This window comes from Vidua macroura, chromosome 3 (genome assembly GCF_024509145.1).
Source record: "Vidua macroura isolate BioBank_ID:100142 chromosome 3, ASM2450914v1, whole genome shotgun sequence".
Classification (NCBI taxonomy): Eukaryota; Metazoa; Chordata; class Aves; order Passeriformes; family Viduidae; genus Vidua; species Vidua macroura.
In genome coordinates this window covers 64,059,772-64,080,139 of record NC_071573.1, presented here as the reverse complement: position 1 = coordinate 64,080,139, position 20,368 = coordinate 64,059,772, and the positions used below count along the sequence as shown (strand labels likewise).

At 38.2% G+C, this 20,368-nt stretch overlaps 1 protein-coding gene across 1 annotated transcript in view; it reads right to left on the bottom strand.

The window, feature by feature from the left end:
• Window positions 1–16,430: 16,430 nt before the first annotated feature.
• The window catches only part of TRDN (triadin), a 274,790-nt gene continuing 270,852 nt past the window's right edge, over window positions 16,431–20,368 (bottom strand). Inside the window, 1 exon segment of the mRNA XM_053973292.1 lies at window positions 16,431–16,573. Coding sequence (XP_053829267.1) covers window positions 16,431–16,573 — 143 coding nt within the window.

The following is a 20,368-nucleotide window of genomic DNA, read 5'->3' as shown; positions in this document are numbered from 1 at the left end:
TAAGTCCTTCTTTATGGTTCAATAACTAGAATAATTACCTTCAAAGCTGTTGGATATAGAGAAATATATTATTTCTTTGTTCTCTACACATTCAGTATCAATTTAAGTGCTTCTGTTTTATCAGGATATTGAAGGATAGTCAAACAATTGTCTCTCCTTATAACAAAAAAAGGTGATATGTCTTCTGAGGTCCAGATTTCAGACTTCCTGTCCTTATAATTTTTCCATGCTCTTGATACCTCTTTGCCTATCTCAACATGATATATCTGAAAAAGTATGTGTTATTTTTTTTTGCTTTTTTTTTCTTTTTTTGCAAGATGAAGAGGAGAATTGGAGAGCTGTTCTACAGTGGGCATGGCACAGGTTTTTTTTTTTGTCTAAAAATAGATTTAGACAAAAAAAATACAGTGTTGGCACTCTATGTGTTACGATAGGTAGGGGTAAAGTATGTTCACTTTCATTAAAGATGTAGGAAGCACAGGACAACCATGTACTTAGAGCTCTAAATTTGTCATTCACTACAGGGTTGAGTCTGAAGAAATATCTTGCACTCTGGACAACTGATGAGCAAATATAGCTCAGTATGGGATTGCTCTCCCCAGCACCATTGTTGAGGAGCTCACCACCAGGGTAGGAGAGGTTCAGGGACAAATATTCTGTACTCATGTGGCAAGGGGCACACCTGACTCTAGTATTGCCTGACAGGCAGGTCCACTTCAAGGACATGACCTCCCATTAGTCTGAGGAGTGGAAATGTTCCAGTCAACTCTAGCAGTGCAAATTCAGGCTTTCAAGTTGAAAGGAAGGTGCCAAAGTTTTATGACTGAACTGAAACATTTTTGGCTATAGTGGTTTCATTGGTGTCCCTGCAAAGGAGAGAAATGGTGATTATGAAATGGGTGGTTTGAACCTCTGTAAATCCGAGACTACTGTAATAAGTCAAATGAAAAATAAACAAAACTCCTACACAGGTAGTATCAGTAAAAAAAGAAATGATTCTCTGTTTTTATAAGATCCAAAAAAAATCCAATAATCTTTATGTTCTACATAATTTTGTGGGAATGGGGAATGTCAGGGGATACTGTAAAAATATTTTTTTAGAGTTTGATCTGATTTATGTTCTTCTTGTTTGAATACCATCTGTGTATATTTCTGATTTTAGACTGTTTCTTACGTTATTTTCTTTTGTTCTTGAAGAGAAACAGGAGGGAAATGAAAAGAAATCTATTTTTTAAAAGATCAGGGTCTTCGCAGCCAGTTCTGATATTTGGGCTTGTGTGAGAGACTGGAATGTTAATGGTTGATGACTCAAACTATTGGCCACTTGCAAAAGCAACAGGTGCACAAGCTTTGACAAGATAAAGGAAGAGGCTAAAAATCCTGTAAGGTGGGACAGTGCTTTTATTGAGCCAAAGTCCGTCCTTACACAAGTGACTCAGCTCTGAAAACTCCCCTCCAGGGAAGTACCAGGACATTTATAGAACTGAAGGTATTCTCTTTTCTGATGGGCCATAATTGGCTCAACCATGCTGATGTAAGAGGCAGCTGTACTGTATTAGAAGATGTTATAAAACATCAAGGACTCTTCACTAGGTGAGAAGAAAAATACAATTACAAACTCTAGTGGAATCTCAGTTCACTAGGTGACATGGAATTAAAAGGGTAGAGGGAGTGAGAAGAGAAATTACACTAAGGTACCGAATCTGAAATTAATACTTTTCTTTTGGCATCTAATCCTGATGTAAATACACTGCATTGCACTTTTTTTTTTTTTTTTGTACATCAAGATTATTGCCATATACTAAAACCAAATCCATTTCCAGCTTTACTTCTAGTCACACAGTATCACAGAATCATAGGTGAGTCTTACATGGCTTTAGTCTTGTGAAAGTTACTGAGATCTGCTCTTAACAGCAAGGGAAAAAAGGCTTGTTCTTTTCATGGGTGATTCATCCCACCCCTCAGATTTTTATTTTAGATTAGGTGAACTCATCAGCAGTTACCAGTCTTTTTCATTGACTACAGACTTATCATTAAATGCCTTAGACTGGACACCTGACAAAACAGAGATAAAGTGAGACAAATCACATTCAGTGCCTTTTGAGTGATACAGTTTTGCATTCACTCTGAGATTTAGCTTTTCTTCTATATAGCTACATGTCTTCACTGTGACCAATTGGGAAATCAGAAATACAGCCTCAGAGCCTGCTCACAGTTTGTTCTATAGATTTATTTTCATAAAGACTGAAGTAACAGAAATATATAATACAGGTGGATTTTTTTTTTCATTCCTCTACAAATTAAAGCAGCTCCAAATGCAGAAGTTAGTACATTTGCAGGAATCTTCAACAACAGGATTTAATTTCTTTATGTTGGTGCTGCTCAACATTCCTGAAAGAGCAGTTGCGCCAGTGGGATTCACAAAGGTTTTACTACTGAAGTGAGATCTGACTTATCAGAAAGAAACTGAATTTATCCCACTGTTTTCAAAAATATCTGAAAATATGCCATATAGTTGAGTGTCTGAATGCAATAGTTTCAATGAAACACCTCAAATGCTGTTTTAGAAGCTGGTTAAATTTAAAGGTGCATATAATTTCTTGTCACTTCAGGTATTCCTTGCTACAGCAAGGAAAAGAATAAGGATATATAGACTAAGTCAACCATAGCACTTAGGCTAGAATGGGGGCTGTGAGGCAATTATCCTTGCTCCTAGGCAGGATCAGCTATTACAGTGTCTCTCTTGACATGTGTTTATCAAGCTTTTCCTTTAAGAGTTATGAAAATTCTGTGGGGTCTAAAAATTTCCCATTTATTAACCATTTTTACAACTAGACAGTGGTATCTAACATTTAACCAAAACCCTGAAGTATTTTTATTTTTTGCTTTGACAGTTGGAGCTAGGCAGAGAATCTAATGTGCTCATTTTCTTCTTTTTGTCCTTACACATCAGAATTTTAGCCAGCAGCCAGAATCACATTTCTGGAAGTAATACACCATGCAGATCACAAGAGTTAGAGCCTACTCTGCAGGAAACAAATATTGTTAGATATGAATATTTGTTCCACATAGAGAATTCCTAGTATTGTTATATGAGGTTTTACTTTTTAGCAACACAAAGGCAGAATTATTAAACCCAGGGCTGCTGTTTGCAAGAACAGATAGTGGTTAAAAAGACTGAGTTGGCTTCTATTCTGTCATGAGGGACTGGATGATGCAGGCAATGGAACAAATATTTCATAGAATCTTGTGGAAAGCTGAGATAGGAGCTGCAGGAACAGGAAAAGTTTTTATCAGGCTCTGCACTTCTCTTCCTGAGCTTAGATACTCATCTCATGGGATAGAAGTGAGTTTTTTTTTCTTTGACAAAGAAAGAACAGTTGCATTATCTATTTGTTCCAATATAAAAGAAATTAAGCATATGAAGAAGCCTTTGGACACATTAAAAGAACAGAAAAGAGCAAAATTAATTAATTTTGGTAAGGAGTTGGTTTTCTGTCAGACAAAATGATGAGATCTGGGGTCTTCTGTGTTCCTTTCTTGTACCAGTGAGAGTATAACAGAAATTATTTTCCATTGAAATTGAGTTGGGGAATAGAATTCATTACATTTTTTGTGTAATCCTACATATTTTTAAGTTTTTAAATTAGATGAGTTACTGTTTTGGTTTTGTCAGTTTTCAGATTAAAGCAAGTATTAACAAAATATTACACATTGGACTCCTGATAGTTAAAGATAAGGTGATTTTTTAGCTAAATTATCATTCTCATGGTATATAATAAATAATAAAATAATACATATTATTATTTTTATTATATGTTATTGAGATGTGTGCCAAACTCCATGCAAATATGTTGTAAATGATGGTTACAAATAACAACAATTAACAGAGGAACCAGACTAGAGGAGTTGAGGAGCACCCTACTTGTGTGCCTTGCTTGACATGAGCTAGGCTCTGACAGATTCATGAAGCAAATAATTCCCAGTCTTCACACACATGATGAAGCTCATTTCCATAAATACTTCCTAGACCATATATGGTGGGTAAGCAAATTAGTTGCCTGTGAAATGACAGCAGTTCAGGGCCCACGAAGAGCCAAGCTTTCCAGCACCTCACAGATGCAAGCCTCCATTGTCTAATATCCCACGCGTGATCATCAGTTTTCCAAAGAGCACTGGAATCACACTGCACAGAGGCATTTTTTTTCCCCAGAGGAACTAGCAGTCAAAATTTAGGGTGATGTATGTCCATCAGTATAGTACGGTACAGACATCTCAGTGTATTTGGGTGCTTGCCAGAAAACAGAGAATGAAGGAAGAGAATGCTTATTTTTTGGAGGGTCAGCAGATTCAGCTGCAGAGCTTGCAGATTTATGCTGGCTAGGCCAGATGATTTGATCAGGGATTGATATCCATCAAAGCTATTACAAAAAAAAAAAAAAAAACCACAAAAAACCAAAAAAAAACCAGACACAGCCTTCTTGTGGTTTGCAAGGGAAATGGCTTGAATTCCTGTTTTGAACATTAGAACTGGACATCCAAAGATAACCCTTCAGAAATACTTGCAAAATTGAATGCTACTGCCCCAGAGAGGAACAGAAAATTCTTGAGAGTAGTAAAGTCTAACTTTGTAGCAGTGACCTTATGGTTTCTTGGTTTCCATTACCTTCAAATCACCCAGAGCCTCATGTCCCTTGTGTCTTGACTTTGGTCTCATCTTTTTTCACTGTTCTCCTGATTCTCATTTCTTCCTGGGGTGAACAACTACTTGCAGATCTGATCTCTGAGAGAGAGAGAGAGAGAGAGAGGGAAGGAGTGGAAGAAGGTCTTTCTCAGGAAGGAGAGGTTCCACTAGCACGGTTGCACTCGCATTTGTGTCCTTAATCTCTCACTATTATGTGTGTGATTGTTGCATCCCGGGTTGGTTTAGTTAGGGTTTTGAATAATTGTTAGCTAGCTGGTTCTATATACCCCCATATCCCCCACAATGGTTCGCTCCGGGTCACTTACCATTGGTGCCTTCCCATGTCAGTCTTGTGGCCACCCCCTGTCCATTCCTGAGAGTTCTGTGTCTGTTACCCCATCCTTGTATTCCCATTCATCCCAGAACCCTGTACCCACCCCTGTTGTGTTCCCATTGGCTGCTGTGGTCCACATCACCCCCCGTTGCCTGTCCCCACTGGGCGAGGGGGATTTCCGACCCTGTCTGCCCGCCCCCTATAAAACCCCACGGTTCCTTTGTCTCGTTGCCATCTTGTCCACACAGGCGCTGGGGGACAGACGCCGCCCTCCACCGCGGCCATCACGTGGCAATAAACCTTCTCCAGCCAACTCCAGGGCAGGGTGTGCCATTCCTTCGCCTCTTCATCTCCCTTCGCCGGTTACAGAGCATGGCAGCCCACACCGGAGGCTCAACCCCAGAGCTCTGCAGACACACGGCAGCCCCGGATTCCCGGACGATACGCAGAGCCTAGCCGGGCTCCCCGAGCCGCCTGGGACCGGGGAGAACGTAACTCCGCATGTGATTTTCCACTCAATAGTTTTTCTTTGGGCGTTTTTTTCATAAGTTTAAAATTGGTTTCATAAACCAGTGCCTAGTTCGGCTGTTTTGGAAAACTTTCTATTAAGACAAAGTCAGTTTTCAAACTTTTAAATAGTTTAAGTTTGTTAATTTTTGTAGGAGGAGGGGTTGGGGAAGGCAGTCTAGGGTTGCCATGGGAAACAGCAGTTGTATGAGTTCTCCACCCCCTTTTGTAAGAGAATTGTACCCTCCCCCTGTCCTGTCAGTTATTGTTCAAGTCTGCCCCTTAGCCTAGAATCTTCTCTGTTCCACGTTTTCCCTTTGGTTCTTCCACCAAGAACACTCCTTTCCCTTTTCCCCACTGGTTAATGTTATATTTCCCCTCCCTTTAGCCTTCTCCCGATTGTACCCTCGAATGCTAAACCCTCCTACCCCTACGCAGTAAAAGAATCCTCACCCCGCCCTTCGAGGCTCTCGGAATCTGCCTCCCTTCTGCTTCGTTGTCTCCCTGTTTGCCCCTTCTGCGACCCTTCAATAAACGAGCAGGATTTCAGCAGCCCGAGTGTCCCTCCCGTTCTTCTGGTGGACCCTCAGATGTACCAGCTATCCGAGCTTCGTACCGAGTGGCTAAAAGCCCCCACGGCTTGGCAAATTTTAATATACAAACCTTAATTTTTAATGTACAAATATGTGCACATTTAATATGATCTAAGTTGTTGTCCCAACTAAACATCTCAGTACTCCAAAATTAAAAATATTTACAGCTTTTCCACTTTGTCATCTCCTGGAGAATAACAGTGATGGGGTTTATTTGAGTCTGTGTCTCTTGAAGTTTTTCTCAGTAGGAAAAATCTGATTTTCAAAATGAAATACAATAATGATTAGCATAGAGTCATCAATGCACTACATTGAAGTGATTTATTCAGATCTCTGCCTCAGGTGAGCCTTTACAGTTGCCAAAATCAAATTTCAAGAGTCACATATAACAGTAAATTGGTATAGGTTCATCAATGTTCATGGGAGAGCAGTAACATAAACCATTACTAAAGGGGCTGTAGTTGTTTGTGGAAAGAAGAGACAGGTCTCCATCACTGGAGACTGAAACCTCTTATAACTAAAGACAGCATGGGAGAAAGAGAGTGCTTAATCTACAAAACTTTCTTTAGTTTGGCTGAAACAGATTTTAAAGTGTTGCACTATATTTCAGCTTGAGTTATTATATATAACTCCATATAAAAGGCCACAGGTTAAAATATAAGGGCCTATTTCAGCTTTAAATTCCAGGATTTTACAAATGTGTGCTGAGAGAGTGTGCTTAGGTTTCTGCAAGGGCATGTCCATAGGACTCCAGGTGCCTTGCTGCATCCACACACACAGACATTTCTTCTCCTCAGTCTCTGTGTGCTTCTTTTGATGACTGTCAAAGTGCTGATAGCTAGCTAGGGTGTAGCTCCACTAAATGTATTTTTCAAGTGATACCTGTTAGAGCCATCAATAGGTAAGAAGTCAGACACAGTGTGAAAAGCATTCATTGCTGGCATCTCAGAAGATCGCACCTCTGTTGTGTATTTCTGGATTTAATTATTGTTTGCTATCTTTTAAAAACAAGGTTTAAAATGTGTAAAATTATTGGAAAAGGTCTTCCTTTGATCTCATTAAATGTATCAAGCAATTTAATTTGAATAATATTCTGTCACTTAAAAGTTTTGGTTAAGACATTTATATGACCAAAATAAAAGAGGGGTCTGATCTAAAAATGGATACCAGAATTTTCTCAAACTGAGAGTTCCACTACAAGCCTAAAGTCCTCAGCTCCATCCTACAACTGAGTTCTTTGCACCTTAGTTGATATTATTTATACAGCATACCAGTGTTAGAGAAAGAGTGTTAGAGAATGATTTTAACACTCTGACATATTTATTTATCTAAATAAAAGCAGAGAAATATATATATATTTGGAAGAAAAAGAATGACAATGATTGCATGTGATAAAAGACCCCTTCATAGCAGAGGTCTCAATATGAAGGGTGATTGCTGTCAAATGGGATCATACCCAATCTTGTTAACTGCTCTATTTCTGCAATTTTTTTTTAGGGAATTTGTCAAATACGTTGCAGAAATCCTTTTCACGGTAGTCTGCCAATCGCTCCCATCCATGACACAGCTGCCCACAAACAGATAAATTTGTAAAATATCCCCATGAAATGTGAAATGGTCTCCCGTACCTGGAATAATTCTAAAATATTCTTGCCCTTGATTACATTGACTTGTCATTTTCTCTAATTGTAATCCACTGAAACTGTAGGACATCAACAACATTCCTATCAGATGAAAATGTTAAACTATTTGTTCCTTTAAATCATTAACTTTTGGGCAAATTAGAGTCATGCTGCTGGCTTTATTTTCTGGAAGCTGAAGCACCCAGATGTTTCATTTTCATGACATTCAGCATTTAATAACCTCACTGTTACTGGTACTAATTTTCTAAATGCCTTTTCGGCTTTTGTTTTGAAAATAAACACATGACAAAATGACTTTGGTACTTCAATTTTCTCTCTAGTCTTTGGGGAAGATTCCAAAATAATTAGCTAAATGATCAATCAGTTTAAAAAAAGTGAATTCAGAGCTGGATCCAAATGTCCCTATAATCTATAGGATTCTATTCACTTCTATTACATCTGCCCAGAGATGATAAATCACTTGGCAAGGCATTAATAGGAAAAAACACTCTTGATAATAAACTAAAAAGGAGAATGATTTGTACGATTTAAACAGTAAAGGTCTTAAAATCTTAGAAAAATGAGTATTTTAGTTTTTATCTTCAACTTTTTTTTACATTTTTTGTGACTTTAAAAGAACTCTTGATGTTATTTGACTCATCACTCCAGCTCCTGCTCTAGTTTACTAATTTGATTTATCAGAGAACATGTCATTCCAGTTGGAATGTAGGTATGCTAGTATACCTATGTAATCACTTATGTGTAAGACAGCAGAACACTGTATTGACTTTCACACTCAAAAAAAGCCATCAAGCAGTAGTGATTTATTCACATTTTCTCAAGGCAGACTTATACACACTCATATCAAAGCAAAGGAGACTCAGCTGTTTTGGGGAAGGCTGGCTGCATGACTTTGGCAGGAAGATGCAGTTTAGAGAGGTGTATGGAAGGTTGTCATCAAGTTGTCTTCATGCCTTTTCTTCACTTCTTCACAAATGCTTCTTCTAAGCCCTAATTTTACAACATGATACTCAAGACTTCTCCTTTTCATTGTTTCTTTTCTAAAGGAAAAGAAACTCCACAGGAGCTGGATTGCATGATAAATGTGCATTTATATCTTTGTCATTCAGCTGGAAAGTATGCCTCGAGTATTAATGTTAGCAGCTTTATTTTCCCATTTCTTTGACAGGTTCAAAACCAAAAAGACCTCCATTTTGTAATACCTCTCTTTAGAATTAAAAAAGCAGGTGAATTAAATGTTTCTGTTACTCTTTATCATAACTAAGATTTTTCAGTTCAGTGATTCAGTTTCAAAGATTGCTTTTTCTTGTAGCTGGAGCTTAACATGGGATTAATGGAAGAACAAATTAAATTCTGAGCAAAATTTACCACAAAAAAATGAAAAAAAAAATCAAATTATGAAAGCAAATATCACACTTAACAGGAAGAAACTTCTTATTACCTCTGCTACTACCCAAATTCAGTGCTTTGCTGTTTCAGCCACCAGCAATACTATCTAATACAATTTTATTGATGACTGAGACAAACCCCAAAGGCTTAAGACATGGGCATGCTTGTTACCATTAGGTATTCTGAAAGAAAATTAATAGAACATTTCAGGTAAAATCAAATCTGGGAAGGAGTATGCCTGTTGGCAGAGTATACTTTAGAATTACAGAATGATAGAATGGTTAGGATTGGAAGGGACCTTAAAGATCATCTAGCTCCAACCCTCCTGCCATGGGCAGGGACACCTTCCACTAGATCAGGTATCTCAAAGTCCTGTCCAACCTGGCCTTGAACACCTCCACGGATGGAGAGTCCACAACTTCTCTGGGCAACCTGTTCCAGAGCCTCACCACCCTCACAGTAAAAACCTTCTCTCTAATGTCTAAACTAAACCCAACCTCCTCCAGCTTAAAGCCATTCTCTCTTGTCCTGTCACTACATGCTGTTATGAAAAGTCCTTCTTTAGCTCTCTTGCAGGCCCCCTTTAGATATTGGAAGACTGCTATTAGGTATCCCCGAAGCCTTCTCTTCTCCAGGCTGAACTGCCCCATCTCTCTCAGCCTGTCTTCATAGGAAATGTGCTCCAGCCCTGTGGTCAACTTAATGACTCCCTTCTGGACTTGCTCCAACATGTCAACTTCTTTCTTGTGTTGGGGTTCCCAGTCCTGAACACAGTACTCCAGGTGGGGTCTCACCAGAGAAGAATAGAGGGAGAAAATTAGCTCCTTCGATGTGCTGGCCATGCTGCTTTTGATGCAGCCCAGGATACAGATGGCTTTTTTCACTGCTAGCACACATTGCTGAGTCATGTCGAGCTTTTCATCTACCAGCAACCCTAAGTCCTTCTCCCCAGCACTAGTCTCTTTCCATTCTCTGCCCAGCCTAAAGTTGTTTTTGGGACTGCCCCAAACCAGGTGCAGGACTTCACACTTGGCATTGTTGAACTTCATCAGGATGACCTGGGCCCACCTCTCAAGCCTGACGAGGTCCCTCTGGGTGTTATTCCTTCCCTCCAGTGTGTTGACGGCATCACACACTTGGGTGTCGTCAGTGAACTCACTGAGAGTGCACTGAAACCCACTGTCCATGTTGCCAATAAAGATGTTAAAAAGCACCAGTCCCAATACTGATCCCTGGGGAACACCACTTGGCACCGCTTTCCATTTGGACATTGCACCACTGACTTCAACACTTTGAGCATGATCATCCAGCCAATTCTTTATCCACCCAGTGGCCCACTCATCAGATCCACGTCTCTCCATTTTAGAGACATAGATGTCATGTGGGACAGTGCCTTTGTTCAAGTCCAGGGAGATGATGCCTGTTGCCCTTCCCTCATCCACCACTGCTGTAACCCTATGGTAGAAGGCCAAGAAATTTGTCAGGCATGATTTGACTCTAGTGATGCCATGTTGGCTGTTACCAATCATCTCATTATTTTCCATGTGCCTTAGCACAGTTTCCAGGAGGAGCTGCTCCATGATCTTGCCAGACACTGAGGTGAGACTGACTGACCTGTCATTCCCTGGTTCTTCCTTATCTCCCTTTTTAAAAATGGGTATTATGTTTCCCCTTTTCCAGTCAGTGGGAACTCCACCAAATTGCCATGACTTCTCAAATATGTTGGATAGTGGCATAGCCACTTCCTCAGCCAGTTCTTTCAGTACCCATGGTTGTATCTTGTCAGGTCCCATGGACTTGTGCACCTTCAGGTTCCTTAAACGGTTTTGAACTCGGTCTTTTCCTGCAATGGGTGGAGAAGAAAAATGGAACAACTTAGGTTTTTCTTAATACAGAGCAAGAATCAAGCCAAAGGGAACATAGGAGCCACTATTTGAGCAAGAACATATTTTTTCCTTTGAGAATAAGGAACTCAGCCAAAGAAAAATGCTCAAAGTTTTAAACAAATTTTATCTAGTGAGTATTGGTAAAAGAACTGTGTAATAAAAGTGGTATCTGGAAAGTGCATTTTTTACAATACTTTTCCCTAAGGAAGCATTACTGAATGAATTGCTAGGCTTTTGGACCAGGCAAAATAAAATGTATTCTAAAAATGGTATTAATCTCCATCATAATAAAAGACAAAACTAAAAACTGAAGAAAACTCTTCTTCAGTGTGATAAGTATTTACCACATTAACTAACACGGTTCTTGAGATGTGAGGATTTCAGGACAAATTGTTGTGTGGAGTATGTATCACAAATGACATGCATACACAAAAATCCATAAACCTAGAGAAAATCCAAAAAATGTTAGGTTATTTCATTGTTTAATCAAATTACTAAGAATTCAGTGTTGGGAGGTGTACTCTGTTTTGCCCATAGGTGAATAATATGTATAATCCTTATGTATTTGGCTAATTGGGCATTTCTGGAGAGCTCCATTCGGGATAAATGGATAGTATGCAAGCTAGATATCTAATGACCTTTTCAGGTGTACAAATAATACATATTTTCAATTACCTTTGTAATTCTTCCTTCTGGAAAACTAAAAGATGGCAGAAATATCACTTCCTTTAAGATGAATATTTAGCAAATACTACTTTCATGTGTGGTTCCTGCCTAGGAACCCTCATAAAGCATTTTGTATTTCCTTTTATTTCATCATTTACCAGCCCCTCACATCTTCACTTTCAACACTGCTACTCATGTAATACTTTCAATTTTTTTCTTGGCTTCCGAAATCTTCAATCCCTGGAAAGAAGTGCTACAAATGGCACATAACTGAGGGCAATCAGATGCTGAATGTCTTAAGTTCAAAGCTTAAATGACCAGTGTTCTCCCTAAGGGAGTAAGTCTCTCATTTCTTACTATACTGAGTGGTGGAAGAAAAGTTTTGAGCTAGGAAAGGGCAAAGTGTTTCATCTGCTCTCCTGAGTGCCTGTGTCCTAGCACATAAAGACATGTCTCTAAAACTGTGCTTACTGCACTTCTATTATGTTGTCCTAGGGTATTTATCATAGCGAATTAGTCATCTAAACAAGACTACACTAAGCAGTCAGTTGCTTAACTGATAAAATAATCTAGCTGCAAAGTTCTAGAGTTGGGGATTGGCGGGATAAATTTTTGTGGCAATGTACAATTTACATATGTTCTGTATTGTGTTCTAAGTGGTGACCCCAAGTGTGGGACAAATAGCATTTTGTTGAGAAGGAGGAAGCTCATGAGTCAAGCTAAAGACTGGCAGAATGTTTACTAATTACTGTTGTGAACAAAGAAGACTTGGGGAAAATAAGCTCACAAAAATGTATAATTTAATTATTTGGATAGTGGGAAAAAGAAAGGCAAACAATAAATTAATCTTTCTCCCCCTTTCTCAAGCTTAAAGTCACTCCTTCACACCAGTCTCTGCCAGTAATGGTCGGCCCACAGTCGTTCCTCTTTACTGCTTTGTCCCTCTCAGACTTTCAGCCGCTCTGGCATGGGTGTTTCACAGGCTGTAGGGAAACCTCTGCCCTGGTTTGGAGCACCCCCTCTTCCTTCTCATCTTTTGATCTTGTTTTACCTTCTGCTTCTCACTCTTTTTGTTCCTCCTCTCTCTCTCTCTCTCTCTTTGTGGCATTTCCAAACCTTCCTTACAAATGCTTTCCCCGAGGCATTGCCATCATGGCAGCAGGGCTCAGCTGTGCCCTGAGCTGGGTGCCTTGGAGCTGTCTGGAACCAGCTGTGTCCAGCCCAGGGCTGCTCCTCACAGAGGTCACCCTGCAGCCCCCACCAGCACCTGGGCACCTGCAGTGTTGTGCTCCAGCACAGTTAATCACTAAAGAAGACTAAGTCTTCTAATCCAGACTTTTTGACCTTTTCCCTCACTCACTGGTGCTATAGAAATGAGCCATTGAGAAAAGCTCTGTTTTGCTGGAAGGTTTTAAAATGGATGAAACTGGACTCCAGCTGTGACATGGGTAGAAGTGTGAAACTGACCAGAGACTGAGGGCTGGGGATGGGGTCTGAGGGCTGCACCAGCAAAAGCGAACAGCTCTGGGTCAGGCAGCAGTGTAAAACTTGCCTCACTGGTCTTGCTGGAAATTGACCACTCCTATTGACTTCATCGGGATTTTAGCACCTCAGAGAAAATTGCACAGGCAAACTGCTGAGTGACACACCTCACGTGGGATGGCTCACCAGACTCTGCAGGGCAAAGGACTCTTGAAGCCCAGTGCAGAGCAGATCATCTGCCTTAACTACTGCTGATATAGGGAAGCCAGAGTTCCTGTGGGGTGTGGGAGTAGGGAATCTCACCATTTTTTGCACTCTCAGTTTCTTAGTGGCCATTTTAATTGTCTGAACTATTAACTTGTCATTGAAGATCACAGCTTTGTCTGTACTGGTTGTGCAGTTGTATTATAAATAAGGACTTTGATGAACATAAATGATTTGGTGTTAATAAAGTCCTACCTTGAATGAGTGGGGCAAACATTTAGCTTTCCATATGTCAGAGTGTAATCAATAAAGTGTGTAAGAAAACTGGCTAAGTATTGCTAAAAGCCCATTAGGAGTAAATACAATGCTGGATTAGCAATTTTTCCAGCCTAAATGCATCTTTATAATCAGAAGGTTTCTAAAGCTTGCAGAGGTAAACCCTTGTCCTGTACTTTTGAATTCACAGAACAACATATCACAGCCACTGAAGCAGGGTTTATATTTTTTATTTTCCAAAATGTATAACAATCAGCAAAAGTTTGTGCAATATTTCAGGCTATTTTGAGTAAAACCATGCAAACCAGGAAATTTTTTTAAGTTTCCACGTGAATTTAAAGAGAAAAATGCTTGCCTCTCTGAGAGTGAACCTGTATTTTCTGTTTTTCCAGGCAGTGACGTAGATTAGGAAACAAAATTAAATGACTGATTTACATCACTTATGCAATTATATTTACTGTCTATATTTCCAAAGCTTTCAGATATCTAACATTGAAACATACCTAATTGAAACATTATGGAAATGAGATCCAGAACAAATTCTTGTTATCTCCCATCTCATAGAGGAAGGAAGGATTAAGGCTAACTATAATGAAAACAAAATCCAAAAGAATATGAAAAAAAAAATAAAGGCTTGTAGTATATAATTTTTTGTTCTGATTATTTGCATTAGATAAAATCTTGAATTAACTGATTTTTCAGAAAGTTAAAATCTCAGTTTTAAGACAGCTTTCACAGTAAAAACCCAGGGCAATAACATCCATCATAATATATACAAAATGACAAATTGGGAAGGAAAAAGTTGCTGGAAATATAAAAAGAGATACCAAAAGAAAATTGAAGATCATTATTCTACAATCAAAAAATTCCCTGTTGGCAGTGTTATCTCCAGAGCAGATTTCACAGGGGTCTGTGGGGGCATTTACCATGAACACTCATATCTCATATCTATGGTGTGATTCTACATGGGAATAGCTACTTCTAGATCAGGACCTGTTCCTACCTCATTCTGGTCACCACTGCCTAAACTGCTTGTTGCAATGACAGCTTTTGCAGCACATGAGCTGTGCAATATCAGAGCACATTAAGACCAAGGATCCAGTTCACGTAAGGCCATGACCAGTAATCAGAAAATACCAACTGGACCCAGCAGTGTAACAACAAAGCTTTCTGAATTGCAGTAATCTGTCAAAGAATCAGTTGTCCAAAACTTACAAGTCAATTATTTGATTAAAGTAAGATGGATGGGCAGGGAAAGTGTAATAAGAGGGACGAGGCCAATGCTATCTTGGTCTATACTAAAAATAAAAAAGTGATATACATGCCAAAGTTTTTGGCATGTTCAGACTCTACAAGTAGTAAGTGTGCACAAAGAGGATCATGTTGCTTCAGCAGGCAACAACATAACTAAGGTTACTGCTGTATATTTCCCAGATTAAATGCAAAAAATATAGTAAGGAAATGCAAATAAATAGCAGCTTGCAAAAATGCATTATTTACATTGCCAGACATAGATTGGTGAGATGCCAATTTTCATTCATGTGCCTTTAAATGGATCAAATACCATCTTGTCTCTTTTTTAGGGCAAAAATTTCTTTATTTCTTCATAAATACACAAAAGAAGGTTGAGGACAAGACATCTGCTTTCAGTTCTACTGTAAGCCATTTACAGGAGTGTACTGTGAGGAAGTTTTTCATTTCATCTAGTAAAATGAGATACCTGGATTATTTCATGTGTTTATATTTCATTTTTTTCTGATTCTTTTTTTGTTTGGGTTTGGTTTTGGTTTTTGTTTTTGTTCACTGATCTGAGATAGCATAAAATTCACACAATTACTGCAAATTTGGGTTGCTTTAGCTTTGCAAATGGCATCTCACATCCTAGCTTTTCATCTGGCTTAAGCTAATAGCAAATTGTTGGCTGGTATATTGTCCATTTACATGGCTTTTGCTGCAAAACAATCTGATTGAGCCACAGAAGAAAAATGGAAGCACTATAATTACTTCAATTGTTTTTTCGGACCTCCATGTCAGTAAAACAGTGGTTTTCCTAACCTTTGCCAAGTGGTTTCACTTTCTCTTCTCACTTAGGGCCTTAGGAAGAGAAGAGCTTGTATTTCACCAACAGGCAGGGCAAACAGTCCCTTTACAGTTTCAGGTTAAATAGAAATATTCATCATTAACATGAGTGGAGTCAACTCACTGATCGTGTATTGACCTGCTCCAAGTAAGTGTGAGCTTCAGGCTACACTGGTCAATGACACATAAAAATAGCACCAGTCACAGAGCACATTTTCATGACTTAGTGAGGCATTTTCCTGTCAGCAATTTGATTGAACATTAAGAAGAAATGGTTTAGGATTGCAGCTAGTCTTGCAATCTTGCTGATATAAGAGCTACATTCAACCTTTCACTCCTTAGATAAGATTAAATGGAAAACAGACTCACTTCAATGCTGAGCATGTAGGTAAAGAAAAACAAGAACGAAAGAGGCATGAAAACACACGCACATGCTCACACACACAGTCATATCAATGCCTTGTTAGCATTGCAGCCTTTCCATGAGAAACTGGGCACTTTTACATTTCTATCTTTGTTAAACACCGTTCGTTACTGCTTGTTCTGCCGCTGCCCCATGGAAACATTTCCAGGTACATGCGTGCAAGTGGATCACGTTCTTGCAATGACAAGTACCACTGTAGCTACTGTGGACCTCAGCAGAAAGGATAAAGTGCAAAATGTCAGTGATCACAGGACTCAGTCTCTCTACTGCCCCGGTTTCCTTGTCTTTCTCTTGGAAGTCTTTGAGTGAGTCTTTTCTTCCTTGTTTGAAGGGGGATTAATAGGAAATTGCAGCCCAAATCCATTAGGTCCATTTAGGAAGACACATTGAAAGTAGCGTACAGGAGCTAGGAAAACAAGGAAGAGATGATTAATGCTTATGGTTTCCAAACTGGGGCCATGAGTCTATTCCATGTTCTTTCAAAAACATCTGTATTATTTCATTCCCAGTAAGTCAGTTATAACATCAAAAATCTCTAGTGTGATCACAAGCCAGGTTTCACATATCAACAAGATTTTAGCTAAAAAGCTTAATGAGAGATCTTGTAGCAGAAGATGAGAAATTAGGGACAATTTCATATTTAAATACATAATTTTTCTCAGAGTTATAGTCCTACTTCTCCCAGAATACTTGCATTTTGGGATAACTGAATGTAAGCCCCCAAAACTCACACATGTATTTTCTGGGTTTTATATTTCACAGTGACTTTCAGATACATTGAAGATTTCCAGAAAGACTCATATTTAATTCATATCTAACTCATATCTATTTTATTAGACTTCAGGTGAATTATCTTTTATTGCGAATAAAGGGATCATAAATAATTGTACCTATTTTCTGACCTTTCACAGTCATGGATGTTTTCTCCCTTTTAATTTTTGAGTACTATGCATGTAGTCATACTTTCCATCATGTTTTAAAAGCTTTCAAGAACACATACTTTAGCACAGATGGAATTGATCTAATTTGCTTCAAAAGCTGAGTTTTGCACTGTGAGATTAACATTGACAAGATTTTAAAAGATAACTATTAATCAGTTAGGTGTTTGGGAAAATGACTGGAGGAATGTTGGCATTGGAAACAAGTTAGTTTTCATTCAACTGATTTTCTGATGGCTTTTTCTTTCCCCTGCTGTTCATCCCATACTAAAAAAAAAAAAAAAAAAAAAAAAAAATTAGCTGTTCCCTGCTACAATTCTAAACTGAGATTAGGGACTCTAGGGCTCCCTGCATTATAAACTAGGGTGCAGGCTTTATTTATTGACTTCCAAGTCCCATTAAATCGTGGAAAACAGACCAGTGGGTCAGAAATGCTGATATATTTAACCCATTTGTATTATCCTCTGTGTTTTTTTGTCTGACTCATGCAAAGGTTAAGTTTTTTTTTTGTCTAAAAGCACACTTTAAAATAAAATTGGAAATTCGATCCTTCTGGATCTAATGACTTACTGCTTTTACTGCTTTTTCACTAAGTCTAAGAATGGAAATTATTTTTTCCCAAATTCTCAGTGTTTCTGTTTCTCTGTGAGATGGATCTCAGCTTTTTTTTTTTTTTTTTTTTTTTTTTTAATAAAACAGAGATAAAGCAACTCCCCCGATTAGAGTTCACAGCCCAAATGTATCAGACCAAGGTTCTCCTGTGAGGCTTGACAAGCCATGGACTGGGTAAATGTGCTAAGTCCTCCACCACTGACCTTTCTATGTACACACTTGGGCAGAACCAGAAAGTTTCTGAGATAAAATTTCAACAAACTGACTTTTTTCCATTCTTAATCTAAGGTAACTTTTATGAGTAAAATTAACTACAACCGATGTATTGCCACAAAACGCACTATGATTAAAACTGGTACTGTCCTACCAAAATACTTGGTCAGAGATTTTTCAATCAGATCTTTAAAAAAAACCCCACAAACACAAAATCCCCTAAAATTTAATCACAGTGGATGCAAGTTTGCCAAAGAGAATTCCTTAAAGGAAGAAAAATGCCAGTTACAAATTCACCTTTTACTGTTAAAGAGAAACTATTTCTATGTATTACTTTTATGGATACAAAAATGAAAATAAAAAAAGTCAATTACACTCTTCTTCATGAAGAAGGCAAGTAGGGCACCATGCACTTTCTAGCCCAAATAAATAAAAATAAATATTTTACTTGTGGGTAAAAACATTATTACCCCTCTTTGTTTTAAATGCTCTCAGAATGCAAAAATGTACCTCTTTTTCCTTCACGTGTATTTGCAAAGTTCTGTAAAAGACTAACATACACATACATACTTGCAAGTATTTTAAACATGGTTAGGTTATTTATGCATTGCAATTATAGCATGCCTGACACCACAGTGTTTTCCAGAGGTGTTACCTGATCATTATTCTAAAACCACTAGTAAAACCAGTTGCTGTAATCTTCTATTTGAAAACCTCATGTATAATCTATTGTTAAAAGCCACTAAATTCATGAAGGGGAAAGGAAAGGGCAAACTTTAAGATTTTTGCAGCTCAGCTATCTGCTACAAAATAATTATGTGGCCCATGATTCTAAATTGGAAAAAAAAAAGGAGAAATTAATTATTTTGAAAAATATTATCTAGGAATCATGTTTACTTGGAATGTATAATGCTAAATATCACTTTATAATTGTTTATTTGGAATATTAATGTTTTGTTGGGCTATTTCTATCTGCAGTGTTTGTGAAGTGATACCAATTTTTTGGCTGGTATGTACTCATGTTGATTTCAATATGGTGAAGTGATATTCAAATGTTTATATAGCATATTACTTATCATCTATCTTTAGAAAACATCAGAAAAATGTTGCATAAAGAGGAAGTTGAGGAGAAATTGGGATAATAGTAATGTTTTTTTGTTAAATTTTTCTGCTAATTGTTTTCATAAGAGTAATATAATTTGTTTCCAATTTGTGAAACTTTCAGTGCTGAAATTAGCTACAGGCTATATAGATATATATTTTTTTTGGCTTAGATCATCAAATACCCCCAAAACTCCCCAAAACTCTTGCCCAACAACAGGGTATTTTGTTTATTTCTCTGCCTGAAGAGTAGAAGCAAGATAGGATAAAGTGTGCAAATGGAACAGGAGTAAGAACAAGGAACTAGAAAAGGCAGGATATGTAAAACAAGTTTTAAGGTAAGGAGGAAAAAAGAATCATGCTTCTTCCAGGATGTGCTGGTTTTGGCTGGGGTAGATTTTGTTTCCTCTGTAGTAGGTAATATAGGACATTGTTTTGGATTTCTTCTGGAAGCAATGTTGGTAATTCAGGCATGGTTTAGTTCCTGCTGAGCAGGACTAACTCGATCAAGGCCTTTCTGCCTTTCACCCCACCCCACTAGAAAGGGGGCAGCGTGTGCACAAGGACTAGGGGGGGAACACAGCCAAGGCCGCTGACCCCAACTGACCATAGGAATTTTCCATATCGTATGGCATCGTGCTCAGCAGATACAGCTGGGGGAAGAAAGGAGGGGAGGACATTTGGAGTGGTGGCATTTGTTTTCACAAGCAATGGTCATGCATGGTGGAGCTTTATTTTCTTGCAGATGGTTGAATGCCCGCCTGTCTATGGAAAGGAGTGAATGAATTCCTTGCTTTGCTTTGCTTGAGCATGTGGCTTTTTGTTTTATCTATGACACTATCTTTATCTCAGCCCATGAGCTTTGGAAACAACTTTCTTGTTTTCTTTTCAACAATCTACAAATATGAAAAAAAGTTTGTATTAATAATTTTAAACTGGATTTTCCTTGGAATTAATCTGAAATATTTCATTCTGAAAAGTCGCCATTTTCTTCAAATGTTCTTTTGAGGGTTGGACAAACTAAAGGCACAATGCTTAATGATTTTATCTTAATACTAAGGCAATGTTTACACCTGATTTAAAACTTAAGCAAAATCACTTGATAAAAGACTGAACTATTTTTATGTATTGTAGAGTATGTGTGATCTAGTGGCTACACTTATAAGAGTACAAGATTTGATAAGCAAAGTGTTATGCTTCCAAATGTAGGTAGAGAAAGATGTAATTTTCAGGTTTTGAAAATAGTCAAACTATTAAAAAAGTATTTTTCTGATACCATCTTTGTAGATTGTGTCTTATTAATTCTCCCAGTGCAAAACTACTCACTTATAAATGCA